A 27,794-nucleotide genomic window follows, 5' to 3' on the forward strand; every position below is an offset into this window, starting at 1 on the left:
ACAAAGCCAACCGCGGCTGCTGGTGTCGCTGTCGCCGGGCGCGAGGGCGCGGTCCACGCGTCCCTGGGCACTGGTTAGCGCCCGGCACCTGTGCTGCAAGGGAGGCACGAGCGGTTCTGCCCCGACCTACGCTTTGGCAGTGCTTGTTTTCTTTCTCGACGGTGCTCATGTCATGCACTCCCTTAGCCAGGAGATCAGAGCCTTCTCCCGGGATAATCTCCGGAAGCAGTGTACCCGGGTGACAACGGTAACTGGGAGGACGATGATAGAAACCTGGAAAGATGCCACCGTACAGGTGGTGGAAGAAGTAGAGCCCGGCGGTGGGGGCGGTTGTGGTTTCGTCCAGGACCTTAGTTTGGACTTGCAAGTTGGCGTGGTTAAGCCTTGGTTGCTCTTAGGTGAGTATATCGACTTGCCACCAAAACTTTTGAGTCCATTTAACGTTACTGCTTTCTCCCAGACCCCCCAGTGTCATAGTCTGCGGGGTAGTTGGTCTGCCGAAAAATTGCAGCGATTTTTTCCCTTTTTTTTTTTGGACATGGAACTTCCATTAGCTAGTTAGAGATGTGTTTTCTCTACAATAGATCCATAAGAAGTTGTGTTTCATGTACTGTATTCTCACAGCACATAGCTCCTGGTCCTCAAACTTTAGAAAAGACTTCTTATTTTCCTGAATTCTCCGGAAAGTAATAGATGGATGTGAATCTTTAGAAACTTCAGAATAAGAAAAGCCAGGAAATATCATTATTGCCTATTTTCAAGGGATCATTAAAAAGAGTGCATTCATTAGCCAAACATACAAGTGACAGGATTAAAGTTTTAAAAGTTAGGATTACCAGGGCTGGAGCGATAGCACAGCAAGTAGGGCGTTTGCCTTGCACGCGGCCGGCCTGTGTTCGATTCCCAGCATCCCATATGGTCCCCTGAGCACTGTCAGGGGTAGTTCCTGAGTGCAGAACCAGGAGTAATCCCTGTGCATCAGCGGTTGTGACCCAAAAGGAAAAAAAATTTTTTTTAAAAAAGTTAGTATTACTTGGGACCAGAGAGAAAGCTTGATGGCTGTGTTGCCTGCAGGAGGCCCAGGTTACAGTGGCATTGTGTGGACCCCCGGAATGACAACCTCCCACCCTTCAGCACAAAGCCAGGGAGTAGCATCCTGCGCTCACACCTTGAGCATCCCTGGGTGTGCCTCCCCTCAAAAATGTCAGTATTTGGAGGGGGTGAGGGAAGATATCTCAACTGGGCTGGAGCACCTGCTTCACTTGAGGGAGTCCCAACACCTCGCCCTCACCCTCTGACCTCCCCCACAAAATTAGTCTGTGGCTCCAAAACAGAACAAACCAAACCTTAAAATCTTGAGTCAAGTGCTTGTTTGCAGGTTCTGCCCTTACAAAACATACATAATTCATGCTTCCCCTGACCACTTCTGTCTATTTTGGAGTATTTAGAAAACGGCTTTTCTTTCATAGTTATGAGTCTGAGGTTTTATTATTTCATGTACTATGGAAAATACTGATTCTTACACAAAGTGAATCCATAAATACCCTAAGCAAAATTATAAAAATAAAAACCTCTATGTTGTTAAAAATATGGTTAGTTTTCTTAAATAGCCAAGAGTGTTTTCAAATACATTAATTAATTTTTATTTATACATATACTTGGAAAGATGGATAATTTGTCAATATGCAGCCAAGCTATTCTTGTCTGAACACTGAATTGGAAGTGGAAAAAGCCAGGTAACAGGCATCCAGGTTATAGCACCTAGTGGGACTAAACTCCGAACAACTCTGGATGTGGCCCAAACAAAAACCAAACAGAAAAGCCAGGTATTGTGTGCATCTAGAAAGGAGAGATTATCAGCACCTTTTTTACTTGTGGGGATGACATTTCAGGTTGACTACAGAATTTGCACAAGGCAGCACACCTAGGAAATAGCAGAAGTGAGCATCAAGGGGAAGTTTGATGGACACTTGCTCTCCATCATTTTAGAGTCCCCACAGAGTCCAGGTTTCTGTGCTCTAAAGTCTCCCATGAACTATTGAAAATCAGTTAATAGTTCCCAAAATGCCATCTATAAGACTGAAGCAATAGTATCTGCTTCTCTCCAAGGATTGTCTTGTGGGAAAAGTTTTGGAAACAAATCAACTGCAATTATTATGAGTTGTCACTGCACTGTGCATTCATGAATTGTTCCATGAGCTTTCTTTAAGTTAGTATCCCCAACTAGTGCCACCTAGTGAAAAATTGGGTGGATCCTTAGCTAGAAGTCATCCAGGAGTGGTGCTCCATTGGAAATAAGCAAAGGAAATAAGCTCAGGCCAGTTGTTTTTGTTTTTTTTTCAAATTGGGTGGCTTCAATTATAGTAATCATGGTTTAAAATAATTATGGTAGAAGTTTTAAAATATTATTTACCTTTTTGGGGTTTCTATGAAATATGCTTGTTATTTTGTTATCTAGATTTATCCAAAGAGATCATGAGATGTTTTCTCAGATTCAGTTTGGCATTCTTACTAGGAATGTAGGAGAGTTCTGGGAGGGATTCTGGGAGGAATTCATTTATGTTCTGTCTGGCCCAGGGAAAGGGGTGTTTTTTTCCGGTATCATCTCCTGAGAGGTAGCCTAGTTTTATGTTGGTTTTGTTTGAGGGCCACAACTGACAGTCTTAGGACTTTCTCCTGGCTCCGCACCCAGTGATTACTCCTAGTAGGCTCAGGGGACCATACATACGTGGTGTCAGGGATGGAACCTGGATCACACTTCATGTAAAACAAGCACCCTACCTACTGTACTGTCTCTCCAGCCCATAGATGGATCTTTTCTACTTAGTTAAAAGTACTTTATTTCTGAGGAGCCAGGGATGGCTACCTCTTAATTCTTCCACATGAATGATGAAGGGCTAGTTTCTCAACAGACTTAAGCTTCTTTCTGGAAGTAGGGGTTGCTTTTCTGTTGTTTGGAAGTGTTGCCCTCACCCCTTTAAAGAACACAACTTCAACCTAATACTACATGCAAGTTAAATTGTGTGTTGTGTAGTGAACAATAAAATGGAGGGCTGTAGGGGCTGGAGCGATAGCACAGCGGGTAGGGCGTTTGCCTTGCACGCGGCCAACCCGGGTTCGAATCCCAGCATCTCATATGGTCCCCTGAGCACCGCCAGGGGTAATTCCTGAGTGCAGAGCCAGGAGTAACCCCTGTGCATCGCCAGGTGTGACCCCAAAAAAAAAAAAAAATGGAGAGCTGTAAAGTGCAGGCTGTGTTGTTTAGTTAGTTTACAAAATCAGACAAGCCTACTTGCATTTCAAAAATCTTACATTTTCAAAAAGAAAATTGACTGGACTTCAAAAGACCTTGAATTATCTAACAGATGAAATGTCTTATTCAAGGAGATTTTCTTTTGTACTGCACTTTGAAAATTGTATTTTAAGGTCAAAAATTACTAAACTACATAGGACACATCCCACCCATACTCTTAAAGAGTACCACACCACATTTGATTGGGTTCGAAGTAGGAGACAACTGATCTTAGGAAGAATTTATATATATAATATAAATTATGCATATATATACATATATATATGCACACAAGTCTCAACCTTTTTTTTTTTTTTTTTTTTTTTCTTTTTGGGTCACACCCGGCGATGCACAGGGGTTACTCCTGGCTCTGCACTCAGGAATCACCCCTGGCGGTGCTCAGGGGACCATATGGGATGCTGGGATTTGAACCTGGGTCGGCCGCGTGCAAGGCAAATGCCCTACCCGCTGTGCTATTGCTCCAGCCCCACAAGTCTCAACCTTTAACAACATGTCAGTGATCTCTTATAGAAGGGCGCTTAATGGTCCCTAGGTGAAATACAACAATCTTCACAATTTTTCCTCTAAGGATACTTTTTGTAACATATTCAGTTGTTTTTTCATAACAAACAATACAAAATATATTATTCCAGTTCTGCTTTGGGGCAGGGATTGGGGTTCGGGATGGACACATCCAAAATATGGTGGTGGGAAGGTGTAATGGTGGTGGGATTGGTGTTTGAATATTAAATGTAATCAAACATGGTGAACTACTTTATAAATTTTTTTAAAAAAATTAAAAATTATTAAACTTTTCTGAAATACAACTTGGTTTATAAAAATAGAAAGTTCTAAGGGACTGGGGATCTATGAGTCCCTTGATAATCCTGGCTCTCAAGGATCTCTGATGGTAGGACTTGGGACACTATATGGTGTTAGAGATTGCACTTAGTTCGACTGTATGCAAATCAAGTGTTTTACCCTCTATACTATCTCTCTGGCCTAAAGGGAAAAAAAAATTAAGTGGTGAAGTATTTCAGGTATAGAGAAATTGCAGACAGATACATAGCAAATAGTTACAATCTCCATAACCCAAATTTAACAAATACAAATATTGTAATAGGCTAGTGTTTAAAACTAAGCTGAAGATAAACTTGAGAAGCCTGTGGGCTTCTTATGAAGAGAATGTTGGCTAAGCAGGTAGCTGGCCTTTCAGCTACCTAAAATCACATAACAGAAGCCGGCCGATTACCCAGATATCTAAGGTAAGAAAACTATCATTTGTTGAAATGGGACTTAATTCAGGACAGCAAACTGCTTGGAAAATGTAAATAATGAATGTCATATTTTTTTCTCTGTGTAACTCACTTTATTTGAACAATTCTGCTGAGTGAACTGGCTTATTGAATTTTAATTTTCAAGATGTGTGATACCTGGAAAGTGATTTTGATAGGTATGATTAGTATAAGGTGCAGGTACATGAAATGTGGGTGGAATTCTGAAAACTGACAACATTGACTCTATTCTACTAGGTGTTCTCCAACCAGCTGGCACTGAGTTGTTTTGTGGGTGTCTCCTTTTTATATCCTTCTAAAAGTTATGAAAGAAAAGAGATTTTTATTGTGAAAAATACAAATGCCAGTGAGGTAACTTAGTGACACAGCACCTGCATGCAGGAGTCATTGGGTTCTGTTCTTAGCAGTATAGAAACAAACAAATCAACTTGCAGAGATAAGATTCCTTGTAATCCCATTGCTGTTATTGTGTCATAATCATCCTGTTTACTTTTAAGCATATGCATATTCTTTGCTTTTAGAAAAATGGTTGATGTTTTATAATTTACTCTTATCATCTGATATACTGAGAATATATTTTGTGACATAAAGTGTCTTCAAGATTTCTAACTTCTGGGGCTGGAGCGATAGCACAGCGGGTAGGGCGTTTGCCTTGCACGCGGCCGACCCGGGTTCGAATCCCAGCATCCTATATGGTCCCCTGAGCACCGCCAGGGGTGATTCCTGAGTGCATGAGCCAGGAGTGACCCCTGTGCATCGCTGGGTGTGACCCAAAAAGCAAAAAGAAAAAAAAAAAAAAGATTTCTTACTTCTACTGGTTGTATTTATCATCACTTAATTATACCATCTTTTCTTCCATCAAGTATGTTGGACTTTTTTTGTTTTATTTTGTTTTGTTTCAAGTATCCTGTGACCTCATCTCTGCAACATCCAGGATGTATAGTACAAATTTCTAGAAGTGGAATTTTAAGGTATAAATAAAATGAATATTTTATTTTTTAAAATTTAATTTAATTTTTTATTTTTTGCTTTTTGGGTCATACCCAGCAATGCTCAGGGGTTACTCCTGGCTTTGCACTCAGGAATTACTCCTGGCAGTGCTTGGGGGACCATATGGGATTCCGGGGATCGAACCCGGGTTCGCCGCGTGCGAGGCAGATGCCCTACCTGCTGTGCTATCGTTCTGGCCCCATAAAATGAATATTTTAAATGTGTATGTTCAAATTGTTTTCCAGGCACTATTTTTCAAAAGTTACCACCAGAATTGTTGAAAAAATTGGATTAAAAGACTGATTATTCTTACGTTTAAAGATTTGTGATTTATTTCTTCTAGGGTCACAAGATGCTGCTCATGACTTGGATACACTGAGAAATCACAAGGTAAAACCAGTGCGTTGGGCTGGTACCATAAATGGGGAGTGTTTTCATTCAACATATAGGACTTAAGTTACTTACATAGAATGGAACTCCCATAAAATTCACAGAAGATCTATCAAATGAGATTCTGCAGGCCATAAGAGAATGGTAAGATTTAGTAAAAAACAACAACAACAACAAAGAACAAAACCTCAATGAAATGAATACCTCACCAAAAAAAACAAACAAGAAAGATAAAAAAAGAAAGAAAAGCCAACTAAAACCAACTTTCTTTTTTTTTAAAAAAAAAAAAACCTATACATTTATTTACAGTTGGAAATAAAATTTAGGTATGCATTTTTGGTTTCTCTCCCCAAGGCAAGTAAACTAATTAACTGATTACAGTCATAAATCATGTAAAACCAACTTTCTGCTGTTGCCTACAAGAGTCAAATCTGCACAGTCAGGGAAAACAGAGGCTGAGAGACAAAGACATTAGCTTTATCCATCTATATACACATAGTTATCACCAGCTCCACAATCTGCAAGAGATCCCTGTCATATAAAAGAAGTCTTTGTTGTGTGACATAAAAAAACAGAGAGAACAAGAACAAAGGCATCAGAACTGAAGTTTATAGAACTGTTTCTCTGGGGAGTGGGGCTTGGAGGTGTCTCTGGGACACTGGTGGAGGGAAACAATTTGGCGTTGGAATTAGGTATGCATGAATCTGCCATTAACAGTACTGTAAATCATGGTACCTCAGTAAAAATGGGGGAAAGAGGAGAAAAATACTGCAAACTTGTCACTCACCAGGATAGCTAGACCCTATAAAATGCAGCAGACAGAAAAATGATCCAGCAAGAATGTCATTCCTCTTCACACACAATACTTTCAGATGAGAATGCATTCTCTAGAAAGAAAAAAATGGAAAAAAAAAGAGTTATGTACTTGGAGCAGTGGGGCTACATATCTCTTCATTCCCAGCAATGGAAAACTATCAAATGCTTCCTTGGTAGTAGGGCTGTCTTTCTTGGGTGGAAACTCCAGCAACAATAGTGAGTTTTGTGTTGAAATATGGAACGTGATCAAGGTAAAGAGAAAATGAAGTGAAATTCATTAGTTATACAGTAGGGGGCGGGGGGTATACTGGGGTTTTTGGTGGTGGAATATGGGCACTAGTGAAGGGATGGGTGTTTGAATATTGTATTACTGAGACATAAACCTGAGAACTTTGTAACTTTCCACATGGTGATTTAATAAAAAGTTAAAGAAAATTTAAAAAAAATGGAAATAAAACAGTGAGAAGATATGTTGGAGCAAAGTCAGCCCTTTCTAAGGGCATTTCCAGTTCAGCTGAGACCGTAAGACACAATTGGCTACACATGGGTCTGAGAAGGCATGAAAGGCTGAGAGACTAGCATGTATGAAGCTCTGGAGTGAGGGTGGTGGTTCCACATTCAATAATCTTGTCCTCCGTCCTGATCCCACAGCACTTCTCTTCCACAGTGCTCAGTCTTTGCTTTGTAGGAAATGTGTCTTTGCTTTGTTTATTAGTCAGCAAAAGTCTCCAGGATTAGAGATCTCTTTCTGCTTGCCATTGTTGCCCACAGGTCTGAAATCAATGGGGTCTAAACTGAGGGGGCTGGGGTGATAGCACAGAGGGAAGGTAGGGTGTTTGCCTTGCATGCGACCTACCTGGGTTCCATTCTCAGCATCCCATATGGTCAACCCGTGCACCGCCAGGAATAATTCCTGAGTGCAGAGCCAGGAGTAACCCCTGAGCATCGCCAGGTGTGACCCAAAAAGTAAAAAATAATAGATTGAGGCTAAAATTTTTATGTGACAACACTGGCAAATAATTTATCTAGGAATATAACTACTAACTTGTCCATTTGCAAATTTGTTATGCTTACTTGTGTGAAGCTTGACCCCCTTTTATTACGATTCCTACTTAATAAAAGGAAATACTGGCCTGGAATTATATAAGGGTGTAGAAATTCTTCAGGGGGAAGGAAAGACAATAGGAAATGGCTTCAATGAAAATCTCTTAACTATTTAATGCCTGTGTTATTACAAATAGTGAAAAAGTCCTTATGCTTTTTAAAAAAAATGCATAATTTTGTACTTCCTAACAGAAATTCTCCTGTTTTAAACACAATTAGAACAGGTTTTAAATTAATATTGGGGAATTCCAAATCCAGGCAGCCACTTTTGCGACTGTGCAACATCTTATGCTCTTTGTTATCAACAATAGAAAACATACAATCTAATGATGCCATTCTGACAGGTCTGTCTGTTGGGGGAAAAAACTCCAAATAATGATAGTGAGTTTCCTGTCGAAAATTGAATGTAATCAAAGTAAGGAAAGAGTAAAGTGAAAATCATCTGCCACACAGGCAGAGGGGGAGTGGGAGGGGGGTATTCTGGGGTTATTGGTGGTGGAACATGTGCACTGGTGAAGGGATGGGTGTTTGAGCATAGTATGACTGAGACTCAATCCTAAAAGCCCTGTAACTGTTCTCACAGTGACTCAATTAAAAAATAAATAAAATTGAAAAAATTAAGATTGGGGTGTCAATAAAAACTAATAATAAAATTTTCTAATTGAGAAAAAATGCATTGGTGTGGCCCAAAATGGAAAAAAAAAAGTGGCCCTGAGTACGCTTCTCAAAAAATTAGAAATTGAGCTCCCATTTGACCCAGCAATACCACTACTGGGAATATACCCTGGAGAAGCAAAAAAGTATAGTCGAAATGATGTGCACTTATATGTTCATCGCAGCACTGTCTACAATAGCCAGAATCTGGAAAAAAACCGAGTGCCCGAGAACAGATGACTGGTTAAAGAAACTCTGGTACATCTATACAATGGAATACTATGCAGCAGTTAGAAAGGATGAAGTCATGAATTTTGCATATAAGTGAATCAACATGGAAAGTGTCATGCTAAGTGAAATGAGCCAGAAAGAGAGAGACAGACATAGATTGCACTCATCTGTGGAATATAAAATAACAGAGTAGGAGACTAATATCCAAGAATAGTAGAAATAAGTACTAGTAGGTTGGCTCCATGCTTGGAAGCTGGTCTCACATGCTGGGGGAAAAGGCAGCTCAGATAGAGAAGGGAAGACCAAGTAAAATGTGGTTGGAGATCCTGCTCGGGAAGGGAGATGAGTGCTGAAAGTAGTCTAGAGACTGAACACGATGGCCACTGAAAGCCCCTATTGCAAACCACAACACCCAATTGGAGAGAGAGAGAGATCAAAAGGGAATACCCTGTCACAGAGCAGGGTGGGGTGGGGGAGATGGGATTGGGGGGTGGGAGGGATACTGGGTTTATTGGTGGTGGAGAATGGGCACTGGTGGAGGGATGTGTTTGTGAACATTGTATGAGGGAAAAACAAGCTCGAAAATGTGTGAATCTGTATCTGTACCCTCATGGTGACTCACTAATTAAAGAATAAAATAAATTAAAAAAAATAAATAAAACTCACATTGAGTATCATGCTTATTTTTAATTACAAAATTAAGAAGTCAGTTTTCTTGCTATTAAAAAATGCCAATATAAATATCAAACAATTTTTAAAAAGTGGCCCTGAGTAGATAATTTGAGATTTTTTTCCAGTTGTCTTCTTTCCACAAGGCAGTTAGATTAGAAAATAGCTTATGACTCTTCCATGAGGCTCCCTGAGTACTCTAATCTGTTGAACCATACTTAGCATGTGAACAGGAAAGAAAGTTGTATAATGATATAGGAGTATGGAGAGTGGAGAGTGTATATTAGGTTTGTGTACAGTGATGCAGGACTCTGGATCATTTATGAACATGGAGAGTTTATGTAATGATGTAGAAATCTGGAGCATGGAGTGTGTAAAATGGGAATATGTATAGTGATGTAGAACTATGGAGCATATATGATCATGAAAGTAGTATGTATGATAATGTAGGTCCACTGGGACTCAGACTGACTAAGCCAGAAAATTGAAGAATTCAACATAGCCCCTCCCTTCCACTGGTATTATGGCTTGTCTCCACTTATATACTCCCATTCTTTTCACTTTGGTAGTGGGGCTATAGATCTCAATATTCCACTCTCATTTTTAACATATGGGAATTTAAAAAAATCATACTTTATTTTCTCTCTTTTAGGTGACTCATATTCTTAATGTTGCATGTGGAGTTGAAAATATATTCCTCAGTGACTTTACATATAAAAACGTCTCTATACTGGACTTGCCCGAAACCAATATACTTTCTTATTTTCCAGAATGTTTTGAATTTATCAAACAAGCAAAAATGAAGGTAAGGTTTTGTTTTGAGCCATATTTCTTAAAAACATAGGAATGATGACACCAGAGGAATCTGAGGTGTATGTTTCCAATAGAAATGGTGTTATAATTCCAAATATCTTCTAATTTCTGAAGACTGGGATCTTTTTTAAAAAATATATATATATTGGCTGTTTTTGTTTTGGGGCCACACCTGGTGATGCTCCTGGGTTAGTCCTGGCTCTGTCCCAGGAATTACTCCTGGTGGGCTCGATGAATCATGTGGGATGCCAGGGATCCAAGGTGGGTCGGCCACGTGTAAGACAAACACCCTACCTGATGTGCTACTGCTCCAGACCCAAGACTGGTTTCTTTAACTCAGCCAGTATTTCTTTGCCCTGAAATGCTCTCTGGCATAGATTAATAGATGTTTAGTCCTAGGTATAGAATTCTTGAATTTTTCATTTCTTTCTAGTGCAGCTGAGAAATGGACCATTTCTTCATATATTTCTCCATTTTTCTCTACACTTACAAAATGTTGTGATTTCTCTATTTCTCCTCCACTGTCTCTGTCGTCTTGTCATCATTTGCTTGGCTTATGTTGGAAGGCACAGAAATATACCTGAGAGGGAGATATCTTAGTCAGAGTCTTTCATACTTATCTGGCCTACTGCTCCCTTTTCACGGGGGAGAAAAATCACTCAGTGCCCTCCCTGGATATCTACCTTCTTTAAGTGTAGTAGTACCTTTTCTCTGATCCCATTCCCAGAGGATATTGCCACTCCCCCATTGCTTTAATGTCCCTCTAGGGGACAGTATCACTCGGTTTTTGTTTTGTTTTCTTTGGGGGGCCATACCCAGTGATGCTCATGGGGTACTTCTGGCTCCGCAATTCAGGGATCTCTCCTGCAGTGGTTGGGGGACCATATGGGATGCTGGAGATCAAATCTGGGCCTACTGCATGCAGGCAAACACACTCCCTGCTGTATTTTCACTCTAGCCCCAGTAATCACTCACATTTTGAGAAACTGCTCTATAATCATTAGGTTTTTAGAAACTAAACTTCTGAATTTACCTGTTTCTTTTGGGGATGGGTGGGAATGGGGGCAACAATCACAGTGCACCCCATACAGTTCCCCAAGCACTGCTAGGAGTAACCTCTGAGCACAGAGCCAGGAATAAGCCAAGAGTCAGACTAAGCCTGAGGGGCCTGGGGGAATAGTACTGCAGGTAGGGCATTTGCCTTGACTGTGGCTGACCTGGATTCAATCCCTGGCACGCTAGATGTTGCCTGAGCCAGGATTGATCACTGAATGCAGAGTTAGGAAAAAAGCTCTGAGCACTACCGGGTGTGGCCTACACACTACTTCCCCCCAAAGAGAAAACTGTTCATAATAGCATGAAAAAAACAAAATTAACTATAAAAGTACAGTAATATGACTAGTCTTCCCAACTGAAATCATGGCTTGATTTTTTTTTTAAGAGAAGACTTTTCTCAGAGAAATGCAGAACAAATTTAGTTTATTTACTTAGCAAAATTCTGTGGAATGCTTTGTGCCAAGAACTGCACTCACAGCAGACATGCAAAGATAATCACCACAGCCTTGCTCTCATCTGCTTCCCAGAGAGGCAGGCTGCTTGCACCAGAAACCTCACTGAGGACCAGGAAGAGGAGCAAAGGCTTCAAGGCAGCACACAGCAGCAAGTACAAAAGAAGAAACTGCTTTATAAATTATTTAATTATTTCATTTTAAGTCCTGGCAAGGGAATGCATAACCAATAACCATTCTCCAGATACTTTCTAGGATAGTATGATACATAATGAATAATAAAAACATGAATAGGTAAATTCAAGGCAGTCTTTACATAAAGAACGCAAGAGGGAATACTAACATGAAAAAATTAACTATAGCTGCATCTACAGTATATACAGTATATGAAAATAAAGCTAGCCTCATTTTCAAAGTATTTCTATGAGTCATAAAACAGAGATAACTAGTTTGTAGCCAGGAAATACTAGAAATGTTATCAAGGACTGGAGATATAATACAAGGGGTAAGGCACTTACTTGCCTTGTATACAGCTGACACCAAGGTCCGTCCCCCACACCACATGTGGCCTAAAGAGGACCACAGGAGTGATCCTGGAATACATAATCAGGAGTAAGTGCTGAGCAGTACTAGTGTAGCTGAAAAGGGTTCACTAGGGACTAGAGTAATAGTACAGTAGGTAGGGCATTTGCCTTGCATGCAGCTGACCCGGGTTCAATCCTTGGCATCCCATATGTTCCTCTGTTCACTGCCAGGAGTAATTTCTGAGTACAGAGCTGGGAGTAACCCTTGAGCATTGTGAGGTATCACCCATCAACCAGAAAGGGAAAAAAGGGGGACGAGTGGGAGGTTCATTAACAGCTTTATTGCAGAATCCTGCTTAGGAGACCCCCCCACCTCCTTATATACTGTAGATTCCTGTCCTTTCCCCTTTCTCCCCTCCTATTCTTTTAAAATCTCTTATGAATCTGGAAAAAAACTTTGTTTTCCATGTTACCATAATATTTTAAAATACCTTCCTCCCTGCTCACCCCCCCCCCCATGTCCTTCCATTCACAGTACAGACCAGGCAAAAGGCCCAGGTATATATGGGGTGGGTTTTTCTCCTCTTTCTCTACAGTCGGTATAAAGAGTATGCCCATGATAAGCACCAGTAGGCTAAAATATTTTATGTCTCACAAAAGTGTAGCTATTGCAGACAGTGTGAAAAGCATATGTAGAGTGCCTCTTTGTGATTTGCTTTCCCTGTACAGGAAAATTTGGAAATGAGTCCTAACTATGTATAACAAGGTAAAAAGAAATTTTTTTTTTCTCATGAGAATTTCAGAATCCAAACAACCTTGGCTATCAATCATCTGGTTTTCTTGAAATGAAATACACTTGCAAATTTCTTATAACAGGTTTAGGAAAGGAAAGGGATGCAGTACAAGAGTTAAGGGATTTGCCTTCCAAGTGGCAGGCCCAGGTTCAATTCTTCACACCACATATGGTCCCCTAAGCACTGCCAACAGTGATCCTTGAGCACAGAGCTAGGAGAATGCCCTGTGCACCACTGAGTGTGGCCCAAAAATTCCCCCCCCCCAAAAAAAAGAAATTATGTAATAATTGTGAATCTGATAAAACTGTCACACAAGGGATGGAGGTAGTATACAGGGCTGACCCAGGTTTAATCTCTGTCACTACATATGATCCCCTGAGTAATATCAAGAGTGACTCCAGGGCACAGAACCAGCAGTTAAGCTTGAGCGCAGCCTAGTGTTCCCTTCTCCCCACCCCCTTAAAAATGAACTAAAGAACTGCCATGTGAAAGTAAAACATATAATGAATTTTAATGTTTGCTTCAGGCAGAAATTTCCCCCTTACCCTGTCCCCTTTTTCTCTATTCTGGTGTTTCAAAAAAAGAATAGGGAAAAGAGGTAAAAGAAATGTCTAATTATGTGGGATGTGTTCACAGTTAGCTACATTTCACTTAGATCATTAATTTTTAAAACTACTGAGATAAATCAACCTGTTCCATTGGCTGTATTACGCTGATTATTAATGCAGTATTGCCCCTATCAGCACTGACCATGTGCTGTGTTCCTTTTCACTTGAGAAGGATCATTTACAAGTTAATCTGAAACCTCTTTCATTTATTGCCCTCACACTGGTGTCTGATTGCCTTGTCTGCTTCACATTATCTTGAAATATTTGTGTCATCACTTTACAGTTTCTTAAGCTCAACTAATTTTTTAATTTTTTTTTTTTTGGCCATCCCCATTGAGGGAACTACTCTTCGCTCAATGCTCAGGGATCATGTGGAGTCAGGGATTAAACAGGGGTCTCCCACAGGTAGAGCATGCACACTCACCCTCTGGGATATTACTCTGGTCTAATACCAATAATGATCTCTTACGGGAATACTATATAGATGTTGTATGTCTCAGACTCTTTAGTTAATTATTAAGGCTTTGTGTTTTCGTATATATTTATGCGATTTTTTTTATTAATATACCTGTAGCCACTAAGTTATTAGGTTGTTATGTGTACCTTCATAGATTACCCAAGTTTAATAAAATATGTTGTTTCTATTTCAAAATTTCAAATAAACAATGGAAGGAAGAGAAGGTGTTCATTAATAAATTAGCTGATATTTTCCATTAATTGCTTATAAATTGTTTGATTATATATTTTTATTTTTATTTTATTTTTATCTGGATTGGAGCGATAGCACAGCAGGTAGGGCATTTGCCTCGCACACAGTTAACCCAGTTTCAATTCCTCTGTCCCTCTTGGAGAGCCCGGCAAGCTACCAAGTGTCTCCCTCCTGCACGGCAGAGCCTGGCAAGCTATCCATGGTGTATTTTATATGCCAAAAACAGTAACAACAAATCTCACAATGGAGATGTTACTGGTGCCCACTCGAGCAAATCGATGAACAATGAGATGACAGTGCTACAGTGCTACATATTTTTTATTTGATGCTTTTAAATAGTATTAGGCAAAGAAATCACCATTTTCTAACATAACGAAGATTTTTGTATGCTTTTGTTACAGGATGGAGTGGTTCTTGTTCATTGTAATGCTGGAGTTTCCAGGGCTGCAGCCATTGTCATAGGTTTCCTAATGGAGTCAGAAGAAATCTCATTCACCAGCGCCTTTTCTTTGGTGAAGAATGCAAGACCTTCCATTTGTCCAAATGCCGGTTTCATGGAGCAGCTTCGTGCATATCAAGAGGGCAAAGAGAACAATAAGTGTGAGAATATAATGGAGTTAGAAGGATGCAGTAGTTCACAAGAAACATTCTCGTGACTGTTTCTCGAAGATTGTTTCTTGAAGATGATGAGTGGCTATAATTTCAGAATTAGCATCCCATAGCCACGTTTCCCCCTTTTAGAGGGGAGACTAGCAAGAATTCTCTTTGTTCTTGCCTTTTTTCAAGTGGAAAGGAAGAAAATTTGATCTGAGCAAGTGTATATAAAATTCTTTTTAAATTATATTTTCTTTGTTCTTTATAATGTGACTAAATGTTTCTTTGGTTTGCTAAGGAAAAATAATGATATATTACCAATAATTTTTCTAAGTGAGCAAAAGTTAGGGCATAAAAATATTTAGTTGGTGAAGAGTTACTATTTTTCCTTTACAGAAACTTTTAAAACATGAAGTGCATCTTGACTTCAGAGGAAGGTAAAGTTCTTTGTGAATAATTTAAGATAAAAATATTTTTTTAATTAACGGGCCAGGGGCTGGAGCAATCTTACAGTGGGTATGGTGGTTGCCTTACATGCATCCAACCCCCAGCATCTCATATAGTCCCTGGTGCACCAGGAGTAATTCCTGAGTGCAGAGCCAGGAGTAGTGCCGGGTGTGACCCAACCCTAAAAAAAAAAAAAAATGAAGAAGATTAATGGGACAGGGTGAGAGAGGTTGTTTAGCCATTAAGGCACTTGCCTTGCATGCTGCTGTAGCTTGACAGTAGTTCAAATCCTGGCACCATTCTAGAAGATGATGAATGGTTGTAATTTCAGAATTGGCATCTCTAGCCACCTTTCCCTGATTCCGCCAGGTATGTCTGTCCCCTGAGCACAGAGGTATTTTTTCAGTGATAAGGTCAATAATCTATTTTTTAGTGTGGTCTTCTACTAGAGAATGTATTTTCATGGAATAGGATCATGGTTTTGTAAAAAACTTGGATATGTTGCTAGAAAGCCTGAAGTTATTTGAAATGCTATCTCTGGCCAGAGACTTTGACTAGGTTTCATTTCTCACTGAGACTCCCTTGTGGGGGCCAGGAAGATAGCTCACAGGGCTAATACCATGAATGCTGGTTCAATCCCTAACATAACAGGTCCCTCTAACACTTCTGGGAGTAGTGCTTAAGCACTGCCTCGTGTAGCTCCCAAAACAAACAGAAGGACTCTATTCTGGCAAGGCTGGTTTATGCATTGAGTTCTGTGTACATCTGTAAAATTTGCTGAAGACATTCTTTGTGTTCATAACAAAGTGTACTTAGATTTTTATTCTAGAATTAATATGCTACTCTGATAGAATTAAGAGAATTAAGTTTATTAGCTTTTCAGTAGTCTTTCTCGAAAATATCATTGTCACTTCAATTAAGGAAGTCCTGAACTCTTCTTATATATACATGTTAAAAATAAAAAGGATATTTAGTTGATATGTACATAATGAACAGACCTGTACGTTTGAGGAATGAGACTTTTCTTGTTATGAGACTTATCTTATAACACTTCTTATGAAGAAATTCTAGAAGTGATACTTGAAATTATGTTTCAAGATATTTTGGCTTGACAAGATGCCATCATATGCAAAGCTATGAGTTTCACATCTGTTGAGAAACAGCATAAATGTAACCAGCTTACAAATTGTTGTGAAGCAGATGATGCAGACGATCCTCTTATACACAGAAACAATGTCTCCAGGTCAGATGAGCAGATCATTTGAAACCTTACTTGTCACATGAAAGCATTTATTTAAATTCGTTTTCTTTGTCTAGCTAATGATTAGTTTTTAGCCATTAAATGAAATAGTGTGATATAAAGTCATAAACAGAACCTGTCTTTTATGGATAACATAGTATTTATGTCTGTGGTTTGTATGCTTCCTAATTGCCTGTAGTGGTCTGTTTGCAGTGCAAACATGTATCATCTGTGTCTGCAGGAGAGCTTTGAGTACCAGTTTCATTTTATCTTACATAATAGTAATTTGCCCTAGCTAAAATGGATCACTGTGGACTGGAGGAGTAGTACAGTGGGTAGGGTGCTTGCCTTCAATGTCCAACCATCTTGGGTTCATGAACCTAGCATCCCATATGGTCCCCCTAACACTGCCAGGAGTAATTCCTGAGTGAAGAGCCAGGAGTTATGCCTCAGTATCAATGGGTGTGGCCATAAAACAAATACAAAATAAATAAATAAAATAGATCACTGATATAATCTAATCCAGTATTTTCATAGAAGGGACATTGGGATACACCTGGCTCAAGGGCTATTCCTGGCTCTGTGGTCAGGATATGTGGTGCTGGAGATTTGAACCAGGCCTACAGCTACTCTGCCACATGCAAGTACCTTACCTCCTATAGTTTTTCTCTGGCCCCTGATTCAAGTATTTTAAATTAAACAATGTCCCATTGTTCAGCGATTTGCTCGCGTGGGCACCAGTTCACTGTACACTGTATACTGTCGTCCTGGTCATTGATTTTCTCAAGCGGGCACCAGTAACGTCTCCATTGTGAGACTTGTTACTGTTTTTGGCATATATTCAATATGCTAAAACATATTCACTCCACAGGTCCACGGGTAGCTTGCCAGGCTCTGCCATGCGGGCGGGATACTCTCAGTAGCTTGCCAGGCTCTCTTAGAGGGATGGAGGAATTGAACCCAGGTTGGCCACATGTAAGGCAAACACCCTACCCGCTGTGCTATCGCTCCAGTCCAATAGATCATTACATAATGTTTATTGTGCCTACTGTGAAACCTTGTCATTCTTAGGAGGTTTTAAAATTTTTTTAATTTAATTTTTGGGGTTTGGTGCCACAACTGGTGGTATTCAGGGTTTACTTCTGACTCTGTGTTCAGGGAACTATATGGGGTGCTGATAATTGAACCCAGGTCAGCTGCATGCAAGGCAAGCACCCTGCCCACTGTACTGTCTCTCCAAACCCATAGCTTTTTATTAAAAGGACCTAAACATTATAGTACTTTATGTTACATAAATTTTACATAGATATATATTATATACACACCAAATATATCAATATTTATTATTTATTAATAATTAGCAATTATTAGTATATGTGTATATATATACCAAATACAGATCTGATTCGAGGGGGGGAAATAAAGAGAGTTTGCTTTTTAATTTTAATTAAATTTTCTATGATTTTTTAAAGAGAAGAGCAGCTAAAAATATCTTTTGTATTTAATTATTGAAAAGATTTGTAGAACTTTACTGGCAATATGACAAGCAGAAGCAGAACTAAGGTACTGGAGCATATGCTAAAATTATATTTATAAATATTAATATTTAAAGAACTAAATCCTGAATATAATTTTCTCACTTTGTCTACCAGATCCACTATCACCCTAATCGAGTCTCCATGTCACCTTGCTTCCCTCCTACAGTTTAAACCACTGCAGGGTTACAGTGAATCTTCTTATGGTGCTTAGAAAAGAGAGCCAAGATCTTCCAGCAGTCAACCTAGTGCTCCATGATGGGGCCTTGGCCTGCTATACCAACCTCACCTTCTACTACTATACTTAGTTGTTAATATTTTTCGGATGTTTTCCTTTTTTTTTTTTTGCTTTTGCTTGTTTTTTTTTTTTTGCAGTGCTCGAAATACCATATGGGATGCTGGGAATGGAACCCAGGTTGGCCACGTGCAAGGTAAACGCACTTGCTATCACTCCAGCCCCACCTGCCTCAATTTTTTAAAAAACTTTGAGTTAGGGCCAAAGATAGTACAATGGGTAAAGTGCCTGCATACAGTCGGCCTGGGTTTGATCCCTGGCACCACATGTTTCCCCAACTCTCGCCAGAAGTGATCCCAGAGCATCACTGGGTATGGCCCAAAAGCCAAAAATAAATTAACAGATAAAACTGACTTAGAATATTGAATGGGCTGTAATGATAGCACAATGGGAAGGGTGTTTATCTTGCACACAGCCAGCCCGGGTTCGATTTCTCCGTCCCTCTTGGAGAGCCAGGCAAGCTACCAAAAGTATCTCGCCCGCATGGCAGAGCCTGGCAAGCTACCCATGGCGTATTCAATATACCAAAAACAGTAACAACAAGTCTCACAATGAGACGTTACTGGTGCCGTGCAAGCAAATCAATGAGCAATGGGATGACAGTGACAGTGACAGAATATTGGAGGGGGGTTGGGCTACAGCTGTCAGTGCCAGAGAGAAACTACTGGTTCTCTGCTGGGAGATCTCAATGCGTGGGAGACTATGCAGTCCCAGGAATCAATCCAGAGTTGCCTGCATGCAAGTCAAATGCCTTATCCCCTATACTCTCTCTCCAGTTCCTGAGTTAGATGATGGTCCAAATTATGCTGATAAGTCTAAGAAATATATTTCTGTGAATTTTTCCCTAAACTGGAAAGAGCTCTTGGGCTTCTAATTCAAAACAACCCCAATGTATATTAAAGCATAAAATTTAGAAAAACATCCGAGGGGCTGGAGAGATAGCAGAGCATGTAGGGTGTTTGCCTTGCACATGGCCGACCCGGCTTCTATTCCCAGCATCCCATATGGTCCCCCGAGCACCACTGGGAGTAATTCCTGAGTGCAGACCCAGGAGTAACCCCTGTACATCGCCAGGTGTAACCAAAAAAAAAAAAAAATTGAGGTAGTGGCTGGGGAAATAGCTCAGTAGTTAGGGATGCTGGCTTTTTATGGTCTCCAACCCAGTTTGATCTCTGGCACACGTGTTCCCCTTAGCACAACAGGCTGTGACCTGCTGGTCCCCAGGCACTGCCTGGGTAGCCCTGGTGGTCCTGCTGCTGCAGACCCTGAGCAGTTCTGTCTCCTTAGGCCCTACATGAAGCTGAACTGCCCAGCCTGGGGGCTGAGTATTGCCAGAAGTGGCTCTTGGCCCCTCTGAGAGTTGCTTGGGAGACCCAAAATATAAAAATCCAATTTAAGGAAATTTAATATAGTATTTTAAATTTTATTGGTCCAGATAGACAGTTCACTGGGCTAAGTGTTTGCTCTGCATGCAAGAGGCCTGGGTTCAATCCCCAGTACCACATAGGCCTCTGATCTCAGAGCCAGTAGCAGTCCCTGAGCATTGTTGGGTATTCCTCCTCCAGTAGCCTCTCCAACAAAAGAAAAACAAAGATAAAAGAATGCAATTAAAATTGTTGTTGTGTGGATATGGCCCTGAAACAATAACAGCAAAAAACATAAAATGAAGTCAAACCATTGGCCTTTGATTACAAAACCATTTGCAAGCAGTGGCGGGGACAGAGAGGAAGAGGGAGCATAAAGGAAATATAAGGCCAGTGGTAGAGGGTCTTGGTAATTTTGGTGGTGGTGAAACTGCAGTATCCTTATATATCAAAACTGAAAAAATAACATGATGCTGATCATGTTACCTAAACTATAACACTAACTAAAGCTTGTTCTCTCAAGCCTGGCTTCTTCCTTGAACACATATTTCTCTATATAGCTTTTCTTGCTTACTTTTTCGAGCTCGTTTTGAACACGTAGTCTTTTCCTCTACCCCCTTACATCTTTCTAAATAAATTTTATTCACTCAAACTATCTGGCTTTAGAAATTAAAATAGGGGCCAGAGCTACAGTGTAGCAGGTAAGGTGCTTTGCTCTCAGCCAACCACAGTTTGATACCTGGCACTCTATCTGATCCTTGTAGCCACACCGGGAGAGATCCTTGAGTGCAGAGCCAGGAGCAAGCCCTCAGCACCACAGGTGAGGCCTAAGCACCAAAAATGAATAAATCAAATAGTTATAGAATGTTTTACTTTTGTATTTTGAATATTGAAATATATTAATAGCAATTAGAGTTTTCTTTGTGGATGACTTGGAGATTCTGATTTCACGATTGGTGGGGAAATCCCTTCTGAACTTATCAACATAATTATTCGTACACAAGATGATTCAAATGTACATAGGAAATCCTCATCAAAGGTAATTTCTCCCAGTATATTTGCATATAGGGAGTTTAAATCGCAGCGTTGTCTTATAACCTTATCCAGTTAGCTCACGCAATGAAATAATACTTTTCAAGCAAAACCACAAAACCACTATAAATATTACACACACACACACACACACACACACACACATGCTTTTTGGCAATTTCCAAGCTTAGGGGCTACTCCCATAAAAGTGCTCAGAGTTTACTCTTTGTGGTACTTGGGTGACCATGCCATGCCAGGGTTTGAAGCTGGACTTCCAGCATGCAAAACATACATACTGGCCTTTTGACTTATCTCCCCAGCTCCAAAATCACAATACATTTGTTGTTTATTTTTTATTTGGGGACCATACCCTGTAATAGTGCTCAGGAGCTACACCCAGTTTGGTCCTCAGGATTTGCTCCTGCTATGCTCAAGGGACCGTGAGCTGTCTTCTGCATGCAAACCCTGTTCCACAGCTCTTTCACCTATCTCATTTAAAAATAATATAAGTATAGCAAAATGAATTATTTGGCTTGGTCAGGTGATAAGTAGTTGATTTTTTTCCCTCAAGGCTGCTGAACTTCTTTTGTCACCTAGTTTTTATTTCAATTTAAGATAGAAGAGTTTAAAGTTTTGCATTGTATATATAATGTATTGTAAGTTAACATTTGAAGTTTAAAAATTTGGGGGGCTGGAGCACAGCTGGTAGGGTGTTTGTCTTGCACTAGTCGACCCAGGTTCAATTCCTCCGCCCCTCTCAGAGAGCCCGGCAAGCTACCAAAAGTATCTCGCCCGCAAGGCAGAGCCTGGCAAGCTACCCATGGCGTATTCGCTATGCCAAAAACAGTAACAACAAGTCTCACAATGGAGACATTACGGGTGCCCATTGGAGCAAATCGATGAGCGACGGGATGACAGTGACAGTTTATATCAGCTTGTACCCTACAGACATCCAAAAACCTCTGGTTGGAAGAGGAGGGATAGAGAGATAAAAATTGGCCAGAGAGGTAGAACAGTGGATAATGCTCTTGCTTTGGATACAGTTGATCCCCAGAACTGCGTATAGTACCCCGCTGAGCACCACCAGTTGTGATCTGTGGGCACAGCCAGGAGTAAATCCAGAGCACTGCTGGATGTGGCTGAAAAAAATTATAAGGAACAGAAAGTACAGGGTTAAAGTGCTTGCCTTTTATGCTGGCCAACCCCAGTTTAATCCCATATGGTCTCCTGAGCAACAGGTGTGTCTAAAACAAACTTGAAAAAAGAAAGGACAGATATTGATGTCTGCTATTATAGTACTTAATTTGTATCCACTGATAATTATAGCTGAAACTATGGGAAATGATTGACAATATACATCTGTAACCACATGTTAAAGTGCATGAAGATGATATTGTGAGATAAACATAGATCTGAGACAGGTGCTACAGAGGACCCTAAGCAATAGAAAATACAAAACACTTTCACTCAACACATTAGAAGCCAATTGCAAGGCCGGAGCCATAGTACAGCAGGGAGGGCTCTTGCTTTGCATACCTGGACCTGTTGAATTCATCAGTGTCCTTTACGGTCCAAGCCCACGAGGAGTGATTATTGAAAACAGGCTCCCGACCCCCAGATTGCTTGTGTGCCAGTTATTAATTTATTGCCTCTTTATTGCCACTGAATTAGGGTGGTTTTTATTTTTCCTTTTTTTCTTTTCCTTTTCTTTTCATTTTTTTTTTTTTTAACTCCTGGTATGACAGAGAACTTTGGCACTCTCTTGCCAGGCAACCTTTTCTCCCTGGGTCTGGTGTGCTCTGCAGTCTCCCCCAGCACAGAAGCTTCCTGGGGGCCACACTCCCATTGGGCTTACAGTCTCTGCCACCTGCTCTGAAACTTCTCCAGGGCTTGGCTCCTGTTACAGTCATCAGCCAAAACCTTTGGCCTGGTGATTTTTGCAACAGTCATAGTCCCTGACAACAGCATTGCCTGGCATTTTAGAGGGTGATTTTCTGAAAATTGTACTAAACAGACCACTGTGATAAATGTGTCATGCAGCACGAAACGCTTCATTCTGTAACATGATCTGCATTTCAATCCTTGTGGTCCCATCCTCTGAATTCTCCTTTTCAGGGCTGGTGATTCCTTTTTCCGTCTACTATTTCTGTGTTGCTTTGTGTCCTTTCTATCTAATCAGTCTTTTATCCTAATCCTGTTATATTAAATAATGTTAATATTAAGTGTTGGATGCTCAAATTGTTCAAATTGTAGCTATTTCTTTTTATTGGACCCAGTTTGTCCTGCCTGTAATTTATAATCAATTATCTCAGTAATTGCATTGTAGATTATCTCTAATATCGGGGTTAAGTTATATTAAAGACATGTAATTATGATAGGAATTTATTAGCATTCAAATGACATTTTAATGCAGAAATATCCTTGAGCCTGATTCGATCAAAGTACATAGAGTTTAATGTTAGAATTATATATATCAATGAACTGATTATTTATAATTGTTATTCACAGAGTAATACATCTTTCAAAGTTAAAAAAAATAAAAGCACACCAGGCAAAGTCCAGAGAGATAGTAGGGCAAGTAAAGCACATTCCCTCCACAGAACCCCACCTGGTGCCAGAGCCTGGCCAGAAATAATCCCTGAGCCCTGAGTGCAGAGTCAGGTGAAAGCCTTGAGCATTGCCAGGTCTAGCTCCCCAAAACAAAACCAGCAGCAACAACAGCAGCAGCAACAAGTGCACACAAGGGACAAGAAAAATAGTACATGGATTAAGGTGCTTGCCTTGCATTCCACATGATCCTAGCATCCCAGATGGTCTCCCATGTGCCACCACCAGGTATTACTCCTGATCACGGAGCCAGGAATAAATAACCCATGAGCACTGTGGTACGGAGTCCACCCCTCATAAAAATAAATTTATAATTGAAAATAAAACAATGCACACTTTTTTTGGCCTGGTGATTTTTATAAGAATCATGAGACACCTGTAATTAAGCCACCTTTACATTTGCTTATCCATTGTTCTCACTCCCTATGTCTCTCTTTATCACAGTTGAATTCTTCTCCTAGATGTGTAAATTTACTTAAAATCATTGTAATTACTATTAACTTCATGAATTACTGGGGGTGGGGCATAAATGAAAACAGAAAATGTCTCACCACTGGAGATTTCCTTATAGTTTTTATAAAGCAGATGCATATGCACCCTTTTTTGAAGAGTCTAATCTCTCAAGTCAATTTGTCTTAAAGTTCTATTTAATTTAAATTGCTATTCCACTATTCACACAAGGCAAATTAACTTATCTAAGCCTTGTCTTCAAATTGTTTTAATGTTTAAATGAAATAAGGTAAGTTATTCTTTTAGCACAATGCCTGGCACATATTTCTTAATTGCTATTACCCACTGTAGTAAAAATAAAGTAATTTCTTGGATTGGTTATAGCTGACAGCCTTATATGATAAACCTCTCTTAGGAAACTGAAAGCCAGTTATGCACTTAATATAAATCTTTAAGTGTAGAGGAAAGCTAAGAAACTGTCACCACTGAATTTTGAGCAAATTTTGAAATACAACTTGTGAGATCAGGAATAAATTAAAACATAGCTCAAGTTATATCAAGCTCAGGACTACAGTGGAGCTTGAATCATTCCAAAACTGCATGATTCTGACTAAGAATAGCTATAGCCCAAGGGAAGAATATGGTGGTAAGGGATGTAAGGAGTAGAAAAGAGATGGGGTACAGAGACAGGCATTGGACCAGCTTCTCTGCACTTACTGGTGCTGATAAAATAGACCAGTAGCGAAAACAAGGGGCCCCTTCCTTCAGCCCCACTACTAAGAAGACAATCTTCTAATTGCCCTGGTGGTAATTAGGATCAATCTCATAGTGCAATATAACACAAGCTGAATAGATTAGTGGCACAGAATGGAGTAGCGGAACAGTCATGTGTATATGTGAGGGTGACCGTGATCCTAGAGAGAATCTTGCTGGTCACTGATAGATGCACTAGAGCAACTGAAAGTTTTATTCTTTATTTGGAGCTTCATCACATTAGTTACAGTCGCATGTTGAACTTTTAATTGAGTAAAATTCCTGCTGGTTATTTTTATGCTTCCATAATGTATTTGTTGGTTTTGGACCACCACCCAACAGGAATTTAAATATGGGGAAGAGGGGGACTGGAGTGATAGCACAGCGAGTAGGGCGTTTGCCTTGCACACGGCCAACACAGGTTCGATTCCCAGCATCCCATATGGTCCCCTGAGCACTGCCAGGGGTAATTCCTGAGTGCAGAGTCAGGAATAACCCCTATGCATCGCTGGGTGTGAGCCAAAAAGCAAAAAAAAACAAACAAACAAACAAAAAAAAACAAATAAATAAATAAATAAATATGGGGAAGAGGGGGAAGTCATATGCTCAAAGACACTAAACATAACTTAATCACAGTTCTGATTACAAGAGTGTGGACAGAATTAAAGAACACTGAAGAGATGGAGAAGCACTTTGGAATGAATTAGTGACTGTGGAAAGTCATCACACTTCTAGAATGGAAAGTGCAGGAAGAGGAGTATCAGAGCATGGAGAGAGCAGAGGTCCTGGATAAGGATCGACTGATGAAGAGCTATGGCCACAGGTAGAGGCACAGAGCCTCTGCCCACCAGGGCCTGATTGGGAGGGAGTCCTGGAAATGCATAAATGAACTTCACTTTCATTTGGCTAAGCTCAGCTGGAAACAGGAAGTACTAATCCAAAATGACACTAAAGTCATCCTCGGTTATAAGACAGTACAGTGGCAGGGTGGGGTGGGGGGGAGATGGGATTGGGGAGGGTGGGAGGGACACTGGGTTTACGGGTGGTGGAGAATGGGCACTGGTGAAGGGATGGGTTCCAAACTTTGTATGAGGGAAGTATAAGCACAAAAGTGTATAAATCTGTAACTGTACCCTCACGGTGATTCTCTAATTAAAAATAAATAAATTTAAAAAAAAAAAAAAGACAGTACAGAAAAAGGCGACAAGGTCTGGAGCAGGTAGGGTGCTTGCCTGGCTTTTGGCGTACCTGGTTTCTGTCCTCAGCATCCCATATGGTCCCCAGAATCTGCTAGGAGTGATTCCTGAGTGCAGAGGCAGGAGAAACCCCTGAGTACCACCAGATATAAGGCTCCCCCCTTCAAAAAAAAAAGGTGATAAGTAAATTGAGAGAATATCAAACACACTAAACATTTTGGACTAATATTATGTCATTGATTGTATTTATTGTTATTGTTGGTTTCATAAAAAAATCTGAATTTTTAAAGCATTCCATGTGTATTTTATTCAAGTTATAGACAGAAAAGTTTAACTTCCCAGAACAGAGCATCTCTACCTATTATAATAACAGCTTTCTTAGTCAAATTTCTTTTCATAGGTCAATTAACCAGATATTTAAACAATTTTCAATATATCCCCAAAATAACTTCTTTCATATCATTCACCAGGCTAGTGTGATTTTTTGACGTATTTAACTTTTCTCTAGCAGCCTACAATTTCATCAGTGAAAGAAATGCTTTTTAATGTATGCCTCACACAGGCAAGGCATGCGCTCTGTTACAGAGTCAAATTCTCAACCATCATCGCCAAATTTTATTAATTATTTCTACAGAGCCAATTTCTTCACAGCTAATTTCATATTAGGGATTTCCCTGAAGACTGTTGTGTGTGTGTGTGTGTGTGTGTGTGTGTGTGTGGTAGGGGGTGGTAGGGAGGAGTTTGGGCTATTATCTCACAAGTGGATTTATATTGTGCAAGAGAGTTCTGGAGAACTGTATGAATAATCAGTAAGTTAAAGTTTATCCCACAGTTTTCCTCTAGTGTTCCTGGTCTGGAATCTGTCTGGCTGAGAGGAACTTTGTCACCTGAGTTTCCTTCTGCGGCTTGGTGCTCAATTACCCGTCCCTGGGCCTTTCCAGAGTCGCAGCTGCTCCCTGTCGTCCTGGCTTTCCTTGGACTTTGGCTACAGGCTGCGTAGTGGGTGAGGTTCCTGTGTTCTAGACCTTGCCAGAACTCAATGCCTCTATTGCAAACTGCAACACCCAACAGGAGAGAGAGCAAAAGGGAATGCCCTGCCACAGAGGCAGGGTGGGGTGGTGGGGGATGGAGTGGGGGTGGTGGGAGGGATACTGGGAACATTGATGGAGGAGAATGGGCACTGGTGGAGGGATGCAAATGATCACTGTATGACTGAGATGCAAACATGAAAGTTCATAAGTTTGTAACTGTACCTCACGGTGATTCACTAATAAAAAAAATTTAAAAAAGAACCCTGCCTGCGGAGGAGAGAGGCTGAAATCCCAGCCCAGCCTCCCATCATCAACTTTGACTAGCTCCACTCCTGGGAGAGATTTCAAATGATCAGTTGAAGTAATTAGTCACCTGGCACTCCACCCTTTCACTCCTGCTGTGCCAGGTCATACCTGGGGGTGCTCAGGGCTTACTTCAGGAGTGATGTGCAGGGGGCCATATGAGATGCCACAAATGAAACAAGGCTTAACTTTAAGCAAGATAAATAGCTTGCACCCTGTACTATCTTTTTGGCCCTAAGACTCCATTTTTTTCATGCAACAATGTTTATTGATTGTTTTTTTTAATTGCCTGTATACACAGTTCTAAGACTGAGGAAACATGCTGAGATAAACAGGCAAAAATCTCTGCTTCCATAGAATTTTGTTTTCAAGCACTGATAAAATTTTCTCATGTTTTAAAATAATTGAAACCAATAAGCACTTTCGTAGAAGAGGTGAAAAATAGCCAAGAATCTTGGTCAGCAGTATCAATGTTTTCTAAGGGTCTACCACTCTGGGTCATATTGATTTAAATAGCAGTTTTAAGAAGAAATATAAAAGTATAATCCTA

General features: G+C 40.3%; 1 protein-coding gene and 1 pseudogene across 5 annotated transcripts; one reads left to right on the forward strand and one right to left on the reverse strand.

The window, feature by feature from the left end:
- Positions 1-27,003, forward strand: DUSP19 (dual specificity phosphatase 19). Of its 5 annotated transcripts, XM_055121575.1 has the most exons (6): positions 1-398; positions 5,921-5,967; positions 10,094-10,246; positions 14,799-14,997; positions 15,388-15,428; positions 26,743-27,003. In XM_055121575.1, coding segments are annotated over exons 1-5 (627 nt in total). In that variant the 5' UTR covers positions 1-172; the 3' UTR covers positions 15,390-15,428; positions 26,743-27,003. The 5 variants fall into 5 exon arrangements, 3 of the variants coding, with proteins under 3 accessions (XP_054977550.1, XP_054977549.1, XP_054977548.1); XR_008627298.1 differs by having other exon boundaries at positions 14,799-20,692; XR_008627299.1 differs by having other exon boundaries at positions 14,799-15,428.
- On the reverse strand, positions 12,802-12,922 carry LOC129400714 (small nucleolar RNA SNORA51; annotated as a pseudogene).
- Positions 27,004-27,794: the final 791 nt, after the last annotated feature.

This window comes from Sorex araneus, chromosome X (genome assembly GCF_027595985.1).
Source record: "Sorex araneus isolate mSorAra2 chromosome X, mSorAra2.pri, whole genome shotgun sequence".
In the NCBI taxonomy this organism is placed as follows: Eukaryota; Metazoa; Chordata; class Mammalia; order Eulipotyphla; family Soricidae; genus Sorex; species Sorex araneus.

Excerpts from the sequence above, each read along its gene's own strand:
- DUSP19 (XM_055121573.1), top strand. The coding sequence starts at position 173 with ATGCACTCCCTTAGCCAGGAGATCAGAGCCTTCTCCCGGGATAATCTC. Across the intron at positions 399-5,920 it reads TAAGCCTTGGTTGCTCTTAG|GGTCACAAGATGCTGCTCAT; the intron begins GTGAGTATATCG and ends TATTTCTTCTAG. Across the intron at positions 10,247-14,798 it reads TCAAACAAGCAAAAATGAAG|GATGGAGTGGTTCTTGTTCA; the intron begins GTAAGGTTTTGT and ends CTTTTGTTACAG.